Raw genomic sequence first — 15,816 nt, forward strand, 5'->3', positions numbered from 1 at the left:
TCACTGAGCCATCTGAGAAGCCCAATCATACCCATACTGGTGTTAAAACACTACTGTTCCCCATTCAAGAACCCAAAGGGTGAACATTTGTTCAAGACCTTAAGGCCATAAATAAAATAACCACTTCCCATTCCTGATAAATTATGAGCCATTCAGTAATTTCTAAGACTGCTTACTAAGAGAAAATTAGAAAGTTGTCTAGATTTCACTGACTACTATAGATATTGGATAATTTAAGTTCTCAATAATGGAACTTTTCCCTTAGGAACTTAAACAAAAACAAGAATATTTTCTTTTAAAAAAATAACTTTTCAACAGCCCCTCCCACACACACACACCTGCAGTTAAAGCCCTCCAAATTGTCATAAAGCTTTCTATTTGTATCTGAGCAATGCAGACAAGTCCTTAATACTCTAACAGAACACCGCAAGTATCGGCAGGACCCAACTGCTTACTACAATCTTCCTCTTGACCCACTGGCAAAATCCTACTCCTTATTTAAGGATAGTATTAGCAGCAGCCAAACTAGCAGAAGCTTCTATTGACTTAGTTTAAGGATCTTGTTTAAATTTGATAGTTCTATATGCTGAACAAGCCTGGACACTTACTAAAAACACATTTCTCAGCAAGCAGGCTTACTTCCTATGAATTTTTTATTACTTTCTCCCTCATACATTTCAACTCAGTGCTATCCTCTAAACATTGCTAATTACCCAAAGAAGAGGAATTTCACAAGATCTAGCCTCTATTCAAACAATCACTATGCCTCAAACGGATTTATTTAAAAAACTCCTAGAAAATCTGGGTTTAATAATACATGCTTAGTCGTTCAGTCATGTCTGACCCTGCGATCCCATAGACTGTAGTCCGCCAGGCTTCTCTGTTCACGGGGATTCTCCAGGCAAGAATACTGGAGTGGGTTGCCATACCCTCCTCCAGGGGACCTTCCCAACCCAGGGATTGAACCCAGGTCTTATCTGTTGATATATCATTTTCTGAAACTAAAATGGGAACTATCAGGTAAGATATACTGTAAGAGTCTCAACTGACCCCTAAAACAAGACTCTTTACCAGAGGTAAAACCAGTCCAGATGACAGTACTTACCCACTCAGCAGAGTTTGCCAAGTGTCAAGAGATAACAAAGTTAACATAAAACTATCAATAATATCAAGGTTATTTGGAATAGTATCTGAAGTAGTCCATGATTTTGTAATACTGTAAAAACAATGAATGTTTCTAACCTCAATAGGATTACCAATTAAAATGAACTCTGAAGTAGGAAGTAAGCTTCCTAAAGAGGTGGCTATCATGAAACCACACTATACAGGATAATAAAGCCTAAAGGAAATATCCCAGTTTATCTTTATGACACACAGGCAGCCCTCAGTTAGCTCCTGGCCCAATGATACTCTAAACAGCTAAATCTTCCTGTAGATAAAACAACAACAACAACAAACAACGCTATTCTGGAATGTCCACAACTGGCTTCAGAGTCTGAAAAGAATACATGGTTGTAAAATATAAGAGAATCCCTGACACTTTCAGGACAGACACTTGGTGGCACCAGAGAACCTCAATGGAACTCTGCAAACATTTACAAGAAATTACCCATCGGAACAAGGACATATTAAAAACTATATTCTATTAGCATTGGTGGGGTAATTTTAATAAGATTTTTGAGGATGTCTCTGGTGCAAATCTTATGTCTCCCTCACAATCCTAGTAAAACTGTTATCCTTCTAAACCCAAGCTTCAGGACGCCCCACTGAACGTGTCCAAATAGATTTCCTAAAATTAACCCTTGAAAAGGTTTCTGAATGTGTTCTGATCATTGCTTACTACTTTTCTGGATGGACTGAAACTTTTTCTTGAGAGACAGCTATAATTATGAGAGTAGGAAAAAATTACTTGATTTTGTGCTCCCAATATGAGTATTTCCCGTAATAGAGGCACTTTCTACTGGACCTGTTATTACGGAATTTTGCAAAGTCCTGTCATTTATTTGGATATTTCATTGTCCCAATCATTTCCACTCTTGAGGGAAAGTAGAAAGTTAATGGCATCTTAAATCTGACATTCTTGAACTGCCGGGACCAAGAAGGTTATGTCTAATGCTCAAGACCATTAAGTCCACACTCTCCTACACTCATTGGCTTTCACCACACACATCTGTTAGAGCTTGCCACATGAAACTGGCTACTGATATCCCAACCTTAGACATTTTCTTACTTTGGATAAACGAGCAAAGTATTATACTCCAAGGACTCAGGAAATATACTGCATAGTCTTATCACCATCTCATGTAAATTGCCTTTCCTCTACATGATCTAAAATGCAGATCAAAGCTAAGAGAATTCATTACCCATTAGACCTGCCCTGCAAGAAATGATAAAAGGAGACCTGCAGGTTGAAATGAAAGGACACAAAAGACTCCATACGAAGAAATAAAAATCTTTATTTCCATATGAAGAAATAAAAATCTCAATAAAGGTAAATACATGAGAAATTTATAAAAGCTTGTATTACTCTAACAATTTTTGTTTGTTTGTTTCTATGTGATTTAAGAAACTAACACTTAAAAAATTATTAGACTAAAAGCTAGTATTATTGTAACTTTGATTTGTAACTCCACATTTGTTTTCTATGTAATTCAGAGACTAGGGAATTCCCTGGTGGTCCAGTGGTTAAGACTCCATGCTCCCAATGCAAGGGGAATATGTTCAATCTCTAGTCAGGGAACTATATCCTGCCTGCTGCAACTAAAGATCCTGCAAGCCATAATGAAGATCCCACATGTGGCAACAAAGATCTATGCGTCGAAGCTAAGACCCAGTGCAGCCAAATAAATAAATAAATATTGTTAAAAATCTACGAAGTTGCTATTATTATAAAAAAAATTCAGAGATTAATACATATTTAAAACTACTAGTTTATTTTCTTGAGCATACAATATGCTATGCTATGCTAAGTCACTTCAGTCGTGTCCGACTCTGTGCGACCCCATAGACGCACCAGGCTCCCCCCTCCCTGGGATTCTCCAGGCAAGAACACTGGAGTGGGTTGCCATTTCCTTCTCCAATGCATGAAAGTGAAAAGTGAAAGTGAAGTTGCCTAGTCGTGTCTGACTCTTAGCGACCCCATGGACTGCAGCCTACCAGGCTCCTCCATCCATAGGATTTTCCAGGCAAGAGTACTAGAGTGGGGTGCCATTGCCTTCTCTGAGCATACAGTATATAAAGATGTAATTCTGTAATATCAACAACTGAAAGGGGTGTAGATAGAACTATAAAGGAATAGAGTACTTATATGTTATTGACATTAACCTGATACATATTCAAATTAGAGTGCTATAATAATAGATGCTAACTATTGGACTGCAATAGTTAGCATCCTTGGACTGCAAGGAGATCCAACTAGTCCATTCTAAAGGAGATCAGCCCTGGCTGTTCTTTGGAAGGAATGATGCTAAAGCTGAAACTCCAGTACTTTGGCCACCTCAAGCAAAGAGCTGACTCATTGGAAAAGACTCTGATGCTGGGAGGGATTGGGGGCAGGAGGAGAAGGGGACGACAGAGGATGAGATGGCTGGATGGCATCACTGACTCGATGGACGTGAGTTTGAATGAACTCCAGGAGATGGTGATGGACAGGGAGGCCTGGCGTGCTGCAATTCATGGGGTTGCAAAGAGTCGGACACGACTGAGCGACTGAACTGAACTGTAATACCTATGGTAACCAAAAAGGAATTAGCTAGAGAGTATACACAAAAGGAAATGAGAAAGGAATTCAAACATTTTACCATAAAAAATCAACTAAACACAAAAGATGATGGTAATCAGGAAATGAGGACAAAAATCTATCAGATACATATAAAACAGACAGCAAAATGATAGAAGTTAGTCATTCCTTATCAGTAATTACTTTAAATGTATATTTAAAGTCTCTCATCAAAAGACAAACACTGGAAGAATGCATAGAAAATGTGATCCAACTTTATGCTATCTACAAAAGGCTAACTTTAAATCTAAAGACACAAATACGTTAAAATAAAAAAGTGGAAAAAGATATTCCATCAAAATAACAACCAACCAAACAAACAAAAAAGCGGACTTTAAAAAGTTACAATAGACATAGAAAGACATTATATATTCATAAAACATTCAATAAGGAAAAAGATAACAATCATAAACATTTATGAACCAAATGACAGACCATCAAAATATATGAAGCAAAAATGGACAGAATTGAAGCAATAAATAGTTCTACAATAACAGTTGAAGACTTCAACACCTCATTCTCAAAAACAGAATACCCAGTTAGAAGATAACAAGGAAATAGAGGAGACTGGAATAACACAGTAAACAACCTAGATCTAACAGACATAAACAGAACACTCTACCCCAAAACAAAATATATATTCTTCTCAGGTGCATATTGGACATTTTTCCAGGACAGACCATATGCTAGGCCACAAATTAAGTTGCAATAGATTTTGATTGCATTCAAAGTATCCTCTCTGATCACAATGGGAAGAAGTTAGAAATCAGTAACAGGAGGAAAACTAGAAAACCCATATATTTGTGAAAATTAAACAACAAACTCTTAAACAACTGTGATTAAAGAAATCACAAGGAAAATTAGAAAATAAAGAAGGACAAATGAAAACAAACAAAAAAACATACCAAAACTGATGGGATGCAGCAAAAGACACGCTAATGGGAATATTTATAACTATAAATACTTACATTAAAAAACAAGAAAGATCTCAAATCAACAACCTAACTTTACCCTTGATAAAGAGAAGAACAAACTAAACCCAAAGTTAACCACAGAAAGAAAATAATGAAGATCAGAGCAGAGATAAATAAAATAGAGAATAGAAAAATAATAGACAGGGCTTCCCTGGTGGCTCAGTGGTAAAGAAACAGCCTGCCAACGCAGGGGACACAGGTTCGAGACACGGGTTTAATCCCTAATCTGGGAAAATTCCACATGGCGTGGAGCAACTAACCGCATGCACCTCAGCTACTGAGCCTGCGCACTCGAGTCCGTGAGCTGCAACCACTGAAGCCTGCATGCCCTAGAGCCCACGTTCCACACAACAGAATTCACCGCGGTGAGACACCTGTGCTCCACAACTAGAGGGTGGTCCCTGCACTCCACAACTTGACTAAAGACCCAATACAGCCAAAAATAAATCTAAAAATTTTAGAAAAGAAAAATAGAGAAAATCAGTGAAATTAAAAGTTGGTTCTAAAAAACAATTAAAAAAAAAAAAAGTTGGTTCTTTGAAAAGTTAACAAAATTGACAAACCTTTACCTAGATGGACTGGGCTTCCCTGGTGACTCATATGGTAAAGAACCTGCCTGCAATGAGGCAGACCTGGGTTCGATCCCTGGAATGGAAAGATTCCCTGGAGGAGGGCATGGCAACTTACTCCAGTATTCTTGCCTGGTGAATCCCCATGGACAGAGGAGCCTGGAGGGCCTCAGTCTGTGGGGTTGCAAAGTCAGACGCGACTGAGAGACTAAACACAGGACAGATGGACTAAGAAAAAAAGAAAAGGCTCAAATTTTGAAAGTGCTCAAATTTCAAAAATGGAAGTGGGGGCATTACTACTGATTCTGCAGAAATAAAAAGTATTATAAGAGTACTTTGGACTGCAAGGAGATCCAACCAGTCCATCCTAAAGGAGATCAGTCCTGGGTATTCATTGGGAGGACTGATGTTGAAGCTGAAACTCCAATACTTTGGCCATCTGATGCAAAGAGCTGACTCATTTGAAAAGACCCTGATGCTGGGAAAGATTGAAGGCAGGAGGAGAAGGGGGACAACACAGGATGAGATGGTTGGATGCATCACCGACTCAATGGACATGAGTATGGGTAAACTGCAGGAGTTGGTGATGGACAGGGAGGCCTGGCATGTTGTGGTTCATGGGGTCACAAAGAGTCGGACATGACTGAGCGACTGAACTGAACTGATAAGAGTATTATGAACAATTCTATGCCAACAAATTGGGTAACCTAGATGAAATGGAGAATTCCTAGAAATGCAAAACCTACCAAATAACAAAGAAACAGAAAAATTTAACAGACCTATAACTATTAGGACTTCCCTGATGGCTCAGACAATAAAGTGTCAGCCTACAATGCGGGAGTCATGGGTTTAATCCCTGGGTCAGGAAGACCTCCTGGAGAAGGAAATGGGAACCCACTCCAGTATTCTTGTCTAGAAAATCCCATGGATGGAGGAGACTGGGAGGTTACAGTCCATGGGGTCGCAAAAAGTCAGACACGACTGAGGGACTTCAGTTTAGCTTTAGCTTAAGCTTGTAACTATTAAGGAGATTGAATCTGTAATAAAAAAATAAACACCCAACACAGAAAAGCCCTGAGCTTGATCAAACATTTAAAGAAGAATTAACAGCAATCCTCCTCAAACTTTTCCAAAGAGTTGAAAAGGAAGGAATACTTCCTAACTCATGCTTTTAAGCCAGTGTCACCTTGATACCAAAGCCAGATGAAAAAACACGTCAAAAAAAGAATACTATAGACCAATACCCCTAAAGAACAGTGATGCAACATTTCTAAAAAAAAAAAAAAAAACCCACTAGCAAACTGAATTCAGATAAAAGGATCATACACCATGACCAAGTAGGATTTATCCTTGGGATAAGAGAAGAGTTCAACAACAAAAAGTCAAGCAATGCAATAAACCATATTAACACAATGAAGGGGGAAAAAAGCACACAATTATCTCAACTTATGAAATAAAAAGTAAATGACAAAATTCAATACCCTTTCATGATTTAAAAAAAAAACTCAACAAACTAGGAAAAGAAGGAAACTACTTCAACATAATAGCCATATTTGTAAACCCCACATGAACATAATACTCAATGGTAAAGGACTGAAAGCTTTTCCTCTAAGGTTAGGAAGAAAGCAAGGATGCCCACTTTTACAGCTTCTCCTCAACATAGTATTAGAAGCCTTAGTCAAAGCAATGAGGCAAGAAAAAGAAATCCAGTTTGAAAAAGAAAAAGTAGAATTATCTGTCCGCAGGTCTTATATGTACAAAACCCTAAAGATTCCACCAAAAAATTGAATAAATGAATTTAGCAAAGTAATAAGATACAGTCACACCAAAATCAGTTGCATGTTCAATACAATGAACAACCCAAAAATGAAATTAAGAAAACAGTTACATTTACAATAGCACTAACAAGAATAAAATACATAGAAATTCACTCGGTCAAGGAGATAAAAGACCTGTATAATGAAAACTACAAAACAGTGCCAAAAGAAAATAAATTAAATAAAACATAAAAAGTGTAAACACATCCTTTGTGCTGGGATTAGAAAGCTTCATGTTAGTAAGATGTCAATACTATCCAAAGTTCCCTATAGATTCAACGCAATCTCTATGAGAATTCCAATGATATTTTTGCAGAAATAGAAAAACTCATCCTAAAATTCAAATGGAATCTCAAGGAACCCCAAACAGTCAAATAATCTTGAAAAAGAAGAACAAAGCTCGGAGATTCACATGTCCTGATTTCAAAACTTACTGGAAAGCTCTAGGAATCAAAACAGTGTAGTAATGGCATAAAGAAAGACACATGGACCAATGGAACAAAATTAAGAGCCCAGAAATAAGCCCTCTTACATAGTCAAATATTTTTGACAAGGGTGTCAAGATCATTAAATCAGGAAAGAACAGTCTTGCCAACCAAAGGTTCTAGAAAAACTGGGTACAAATATGCAAAAGAATGAAGCTGAACCCTTACCTAACACCATATACAAAAATGAACTCAACCAAAACACCCAACCAACCTTTTAATAAAGCAAAACCATGCTTATTAGAATTCACTGCAGTAACTGAGGACACTACCTTGACAGTCTTCAGTTCAGTTTAGTTGACTCGCTCAGTCGTGTCCGACTCTTTGCAACCCCATGAATCGCAGCACGCCAGGCCTCCCTGTCCATCACCAACTCCCGGAGTTCACTCAGACTCACGTCCATCGGAGTCAGTGACGCCATCCAGCCATCTCATCCTCTGTCGTCCCCTTCTCCTCCTGCCCCCAATCCCTCCCAGCATCAGAGTCTTTTCCAATGAGTCAGCTCTTTGCATGAGGTGGCCAAAGTATTGGAGTTTCAGCTTCAATATCAGTCCTTCCAATGAACACCCAGGACTGATCTCCTTTAGAATGGACTGGTTGGATCTCCTTGCAGTCCAAGGGACTCTCAACAGTCTTCTCCAACACCACTGTTCAAAAGCATCAATTCTTCGGTGCTCAGCTTTCTTTATAGTCCAACTCTCATATCCATACATGACTACTGGAAAAACCATAGCCTTGACTAGACGGACCTTTGTTGGCAAAGTAATATCTCTGCTTTTTAATATGCTGTCTACGCTGGTCATAACTTTTCTGCCAAGGAGTAAGCGTCTTTTTATTTCATGGCTGCAGTCACCATCTGCAGTGATTTTGGAGCCCCAAAAAACAAAGTCAGCCACTGTTACCCCATCTATTTGCCATGAAGCGATAGGACCAGATGCCATGATCTTAGTTTTCTGCATGTTGAGCTTTAAGCCAACTGATTTACTCTCTTCTTTCACTTTCATCAAGAGGCTCTTTAGTTCTTTTTTGCTTTATGCCATAAGGGTGGTGTCATCTACATATCTGAGGGTATTGGTATTTCTCCTGGCAATCTTAATTCCAGCTTGTGCTTCATACAGCATTTCTCATGATGTACTCTGCATATAAGTTAAATAAACAGGGTGACAATACACAGCCTTGACATACTCCTTTCCCTATTTGGAACCAGTCTGTTGTTCCATGTTCAGTTCTAACTGTTGCTTCTTGACCTGCATACAGATTTCTCAGGAGGCAGATCACGTGGTCTGGTATTACCATTCACTAATTATCTCATGTATTTGGATCTATTTCTGGACTCTGTTATATTTTACCTGTTCATGTGTCAGTTCAGTTCAGTCGCTCAGTCATGTCCAACTCTTTGAGACCCCATGAATTACAGCACGCCAGGCTTCCCTGTCCATCACCAACTCCCGGAGTTCACTAAAACTCATGTCCATCGAGTCAGTGATGCCATCCAGCCATCTCATCCTCTGTTGTCCCCTTCTCCTCCTGCCCCCAATCCCTCCCAGCATCAGAGTCTTTTCCAATGAGTCAACTCTTTGCATGAGGTGGCCAAAGTACTGGAGTTTCAGCTTTAGCACCATTCCTTCCAAAGAATACCCAGGACCGATCTCCTTTAGAATGGACTGGTTGGATCTCCTTGCAGTCCAAGGGACTCTCAAGAGTCTTCTCCAACACCACAGTTCAAAAGCATCAATTCTTCGGTGCTCAGCTTTCTTCACAGTCCAACTCTCACATCCATACATGACTACTGGAAAAACCATAGCCTTGACTAGACGGACCTTTGTTGGCAAAGTAATGTCTCTGCTTTTGAATATGCTATCTAGGTTGGTCATAACTTTCCTTCCAAGGGGTAAGCATCTTTTAATTTCATGGCTGCAACCACCATCTGCAGTGATTTAGGAGCCCAAAAAAATAAAGTCCGACACTGTTTCCACTGTTTCCCCATCTATTTCCCATTAAGTGATGGGACCGGATGCCTGTTCATCTATGCTGCTGCTGCTGCTGCTAAGTCGCTTCAGTCGTGTCTGACTCTGTGCGACCCCATCGACGGCAGCCTACTAGGCTCCTCTGTCCCTGGGATTCTCCAGGCAAGAATACTGGAGTGGGTTGCCATTTCCTTCTCCAATGGATGAAAGTGAAAAGTGAAAGTGAAGTTGTTCAGTCGTGCCTGACTCTTAGCAACCCCATGGACTGCAGCCCACCAGGCTCCTCCATCCATGGGATTTTCCAGGCAAGAGTACTGGAGTGGGTTGCCATTGCCTTCTCCTCTGTTCATGTATACTACCAAGCTATTTCAATTATTGCAGCTTTAAAATACGTTTATGATTCTTGTGGGACTATTTCATCCTCTTTGTTTTCAAAACTTTCCCAGGCACTTTTTTCAAGTTTATTTCCACATAAATCTTAGAATCAGCGTAAGTATCCCATATACACAAGTGGTATTTTAAACTGGACTATATAAAACTTACTGATTAACTTAAAGATTCCGATAACTTTTGACTGTTAATGCTCTCTATTCAAAATAAGCTATGACTTTACGTTCTGAAATATGCTTGGAAGTTTCAATTGCATTTGGAATTTATCTGTTTTTTCCTCTGCACAGACAGGTTTCTTTATTTCAGACCTGTCCCTCATGTAACCCAACTCTGGTTTTACTCCCATTTCTACACAACCTTGTTGATCTGTCTGGCTTCAAAATTCCCATCGTAGGCCTGTCCTCTCTATTATGTGAATTCTGATTCTGACGTGTTGTCTCTGTGTTCCTGTTTCAAAACTACCTAACACTGCAAAGAAGGGCCATCTTGATTAAGCTTTCAGTTTTTAGTTGTTAAAGTTACTTTGCTGGAAAGGCAAGAGAAGCACTATCAAAAATGCTTCTATATGGATAAGGATCAAAAGAGAATCAGATTTTTTAAATATTTGGTTATAATATGTAATAATAGCCTAGGAAAATATGGAACTATTCTGAGGTTACATTTCTTAAAAAATACTTTGACTCTTCTATAATACACAATATGTTTTTCAGATATGAAATAATTCACAATAGTTTCCAGAGTTATCCTTTGCTATTTTCCTATTAGAAAGCATGAAAAATAAATGGTTATTCTGTTTTTTGGAAGCCCAAATGTTATTAATAGTTTTAGCTGTAATTTTTTGGAGACTCTGTAAAGTGATGCACAATTCTCCAAATATTATATTTTGGAAATTTAAAAATTATCTTTGCAAGTAAGGATTAAAATACATTTTTAAATAAAATGATAATCATAAGAGGAAATACTCACCTTTTGCCATTTAAGTTCTTGTGTCTCCATAATAATTTTAGCAATCTGCTCTTCATACTGAGTTTCTGCTTCCTAAGTCAAAAAGAAGAAAAATGCTAGTAAATAAGGACTTGAAAACTTCCAGTTTTGGTTCATTCTAAGGAGAAAGAGATCTAAAGAGATAAAAAACAACATCCTCCCACCCTTACAACAAGAAAAAAAAGTTGGAAATGTTGCAAGTTAAATAGTTAAATCCATCAGAGAACTGAGGTCCCATATCAACCAAGTAATCCAAAATCTGGATTGAGACAGGTACCTGCAGGGAGAAAAGAACCACAGCATTTGCTTACCTGGAACATAAGCCACTGAGTACTGATAAGAAAACTCAGCTACAAGTCCTTAATACATTTCTAAAGGCAGAGCATGGGCTGGTGTAAGAAGATGAATCTCCTGATGGCTAGAGAAATAAGGAGGTTAATGCTTTCTGACAGGTTTTTCTTCCATGAAACCCACTAGGTGCTTACAGAAAAGGAAGGAAAGAATCTGAGAAAACTTTCCCCCTGTGGTACTGGTTGGAGAGGAGAAGAGCAGTCACAAGCCATCTTCCCTAAATCTACTACAGACCAAAAACTTAATCTGCAGGGGAAAGGAAAATCAAAAGTACATCTAAGGACACTAGTGGAAAACCTCTGTAGCTAGGAAAAGGAATCAACTGACAACACTAAAAACTTACTTAGACAAGACTATCTTTCTTATCTCCTTGAAAGAACAAAACCGTTAATCTACGGGGGGTAGGGCAATAAAAACTGTAGCATGAGAGCACTTGTGGAAACCCCCTGAAGCTGAGAGAAGGCTACAAAAATAAAACAACAGTTCTATCACTGGGGCAGGGGAAGGAATACATTCTAGGCCTACCATTAAATACAGAAAAGGGATCAGAATTCTAGTGAAGGCTTCACCTTGAGAATCAGGTTCACTAAAGACTGAGGGCTTAATAGAAACATCAGAAAATGCTCCTATTCCCTACCTGATACCACCACCCAACTAATTAAGCAGTGAGATACAGCTGGAAGAGCTGCAAAGACAGACCCTCTCTGGGAAGCAGCACAAAGAGACCCAAAATCAAGGGAGGAAGTCTAAAGTCAGCCAGGAAGCAGTTATTTCGAAAAACTCTGATTTTGTTTAAAATATTGTAATATTCTTGAATTTGTCCGCACAATAAACAGAAGTATCACTAGAGAAATCTGAAGCTTCTATTGGAAACTTTGACAGGTAGACTTGAAAGGGGACTGGTTGAGTGTTAGAGGACTGTCACCACACACACACACTTATCACACACACACACACACACACACACACACACACACACACACACTCACAGACAGCTCTTCTGCAAAGACTGAGAGGTTTTCTTGTTTGTTTTGCTTCCAGGTATTTTAGGCTATCTCTGTCAGACAAAGCACTAGCTGATCACTAAGCTAAGAACATGGCACACGTGACAAAAACTGAAGACTTAAAATTATTTCAGAAAAGTCACTAAACAGAGACAAAAACAAGCAGCAACCCTGTAGAGAAGGAGGAATCGTATTTCCAGAGCTGTCACATACTCAAAATGCCCATTTCTCAACAAAATGTCCATTTCTCAACAAAAAATTATAAGGCATCCAGGTAAACAGAAGAGTGATTCATACACAGGAAAACAAACAAACAAACAATTTAATAGTAACTGTTCCTGAGCAAATGCAGACAATGGACCTAGACAGACTTTAAATCAATAATTTTAAAATATGTGCAAAATGCTAAAAGAAACCATGTACAGAAGTTCTATAGCCATTAAAAAGTTAAGGGAATGCTACAAACAAGTTTATGGTCATAAATGTGACAACTTACAGAGACAGACCAATTATTCCAAAACAACAAACTACCAAACCTCAACTAAGGAGATAAACAAAATCTGCAACAGCTCGATAACCATAAATTCAAAAGCTCCTAAAAAAGAAATTTCTTTCTTAGGAAACAGCTTTTCTTTAAGTGTGAACATTTAGGCTATTCCATGCATATTAGAAATACTTATTTTTGATACTTGGTACTTAATCAAACCAAGAAACCCTCTGAAAGAGTGATTAATATTGTATTAGACAATATGAAAAACTGAATTGGGCCATTTCGTAGGAGGTGGATTATGAGTTTGAAAAGGAGAATGAAAGTACCCAGTTACAGTTTTGGCTACTTGGACAAGAGCCTGCTATATATACTACATCCCTAAATCTGTTCAGGGTCAAGAATTGAAGAGGCCTGACCAATGCACAGTCCATCGTGTAAAACTACAGCCTGAAGCAAGTACTTTAAAAAAAGCATGTCACTTTCTAAAGGTTATAAAGAGTAAATAAACCAGCAAATTACTCCTCTTTTATTGTTTTTGTAAAAACAATAAAATCCTTGTAGTCCTAAGGCAGCCAATAAAAAATAAACACTTTAAAGTTTAGTTTTTAAAGTCTTTTTTAAGGTTCTATATTCTTGGATATTTTATTGAAGTTTCATATGGGATTTCCTTACCAAATTTATCATATTTTTTTCTCATTGACAATTTAATAAGAATTTTTATTAATGATTTTTGAAAACTGCCTGAAGAATGAAAAAAAGTGAAAAGTTCAAATAAAATGTAAATAATAATTTTTAATAAAAAGCAAGAAGTTATACCAAAATCCTAACACAGTAGAAGTATATTATAATGTTACTTTCAGCAATGTGGATAACACTCATTTTCCCAGTTTTCCATGTGGTTTAAGATACAGATTCTACAAATCATTATAACTGCAAAAGGGTTATGACAGCACAACTAATTTTACGGGGAACTGAAATGCTGCTTAATATTATTTACCACATTGTACGCATGTTCAGCTGGTCAGTTATGTATGACTTTTTTGACCCCATGGACTGTGGCCCACCAGGCTCCTCTGTCCATGGGATTATCCCAGCAAGAATTACACCATTAATTACCCAGTTTCCTTCCTACTAATTTCCTTAGCAAATCATTGCTTTTTTTTTTTTTTTTTGGCTGCACCCCACCAAACATCAAATGACCCAAAAATGAAGGAAAAAAAGAGACAACAGAAACAGATCTACAGGTCCATATATTAGAGTTTATAGGTATTGTTGTTATTCAGTCACTAAGTCGTGTCTAATTCTTTGCAACCCCATATACTGCATCATGCCAGGCTTCCCAGTCCTTCACTATCTCTCAGAGTTTGCTCAAACTCACACCTTATTGAGTCAGTGACGCTATCCAACCATCTCATCCTTTGTTGCTCCCTTCTCCTGCCCTCAATCTTTCCTAGCATCAGGGTCTTTTTCCAACGAGTCAGCTCTTCCCATCAGGTGGTACTGAAACTTTAGTCCAATGAATATTCAGAGGATTTCCTTTAAGACTGACTGGTTTGATCTCCTTGCTGTCCAAGTAACTCTCAAGAGTCTTCTCCAGCACCACAGCTTGAAAGCATCAATTCTTGCCTTCTTTACGGTCAAACTCTCACATCCATAGATTACTACTGGAAAAACCATAACTTTAGCTATACGGACCTTTGTTGGCAAAGTGATGTCTCTGCTTTTTAATATGTTGTCTACATTTGTCACAGCTTCCTTCCAAGGAGTATGCATCTTTTAATTTCATGGCTGCAGTCACCATCTATAGTGATTTGATTTTGGACCCCAAGAAGATAAAATCTATTATTGTTTCCACTTTTTCTCCATCTATTTTCCATGAAGTGGTGGGACTGGATGCCATGATCTTAGTTCTTTGAACGTTGAGTTTTAAGCCAGATTTTTCACTCTCTTCTTTCACTCTTATCAGGAGCTCTTTAGTTCCTCTTTGCTTTATTCCATTAGAATTATATCATCTGCATATCTGAGGTTGTTGATATTTCTCCCAGTAATCTTAATTCCAGCTTATGAGTCAGCCTGGCATTTTGCATGATGTACTCTTAATATAAGTTAAATATGCAGGGTGACAATATACTCATTGACAGCCTTGATGTACTCCTTTCCCAAATTTGAACCAGTCCATTGTTCCATGTCTGATTCTAACTATTGCTTCTTGACCTGCATACAGGCTTCTCAGGAGACAGGTAAGGTGGTCTGGTATTCCCATTTCTTTAAGACTTTTTCACAGTTTGTTGTTGATTCACACAGTCAAAGGCTTTAGCATAGTCAATGAAACAGAAGTAGATGTTTTTCTGGAATTCACTTGCTTTTTCTGTGATCCAACGGATGTTGGCAACTTGATCTCTTTTTCCTCACCTTTCCTAAATCCAGCTTGTACATCTAGACATGTTCAGTTCATGTACTGCTGAAGCCTACCTTGAAGGATTTTGAGCATTACATTGCTAGCACATAAAATGAGCACAACTGTGTGGTAATTTGAACATTTTTTGGCACTGTCTGTCTTTGGGATTGGAATGAAAGCTAACCTTTTCCAGTCCTGTGGCCACTGCTGAGTTTTCCAAATTTGCTGGCATATTGAGTGTAGCACTTTCACAGCATCATCTTTTAGGATTTGAAATAGCTCAGCTAGAATTCAATCACTTACACTAGCTTTGTTCATAATAATGCTTCCTGAGGCCCACTTGACTTCACATTCCAGGATGTTTGGCTCTAGATGAGTGACCACACCATCAGAGTTCGTTGTTTAGTTGCTAAGTCATATCTGACTCTTTGTGACCCCGTGGATTGTAACCCACCAGGCTCCTGTGTCCATGGGATTCCCTAGGCAAGAATAGTGGAGTGGGTTGCCATTTCCTTCTCCAGGGAATCTTCCCGACCCAGGGACTGAACCCATGTCTCCTGCATGCAGGGAGATTCTTTACCACCTGAGCCACCAGTAAAGCTTATCTGG

The 15,816-nt window shown here is 38.4% G+C and overlaps 1 protein-coding gene across 1 annotated transcript in view; it reads right to left on the reverse strand.

The window, feature by feature from the left end:
- The window catches only part of CCDC73 (coiled-coil domain containing 73), a 116,377-nt gene that overhangs the window by 91,030 nt on the left and 9,531 nt on the right, over positions 1–15,816 (reverse strand). The window contains exon 2 of the mRNA XM_070804003.1: positions 10,947–11,018. Coding sequence (XP_070660104.1) covers positions 10,947–11,018 — 72 coding nt within the window. The remainder of the gene's footprint in view (positions 1–10,946; positions 11,019–15,816) is intronic.

This window comes from Bos indicus, chromosome 15, assembly GCF_029378745.1.
Source record: "Bos indicus isolate NIAB-ARS_2022 breed Sahiwal x Tharparkar chromosome 15, NIAB-ARS_B.indTharparkar_mat_pri_1.0, whole genome shotgun sequence".
Taxonomy (NCBI): Eukaryota; Metazoa; Chordata; class Mammalia; order Artiodactyla; family Bovidae; genus Bos; species Bos indicus.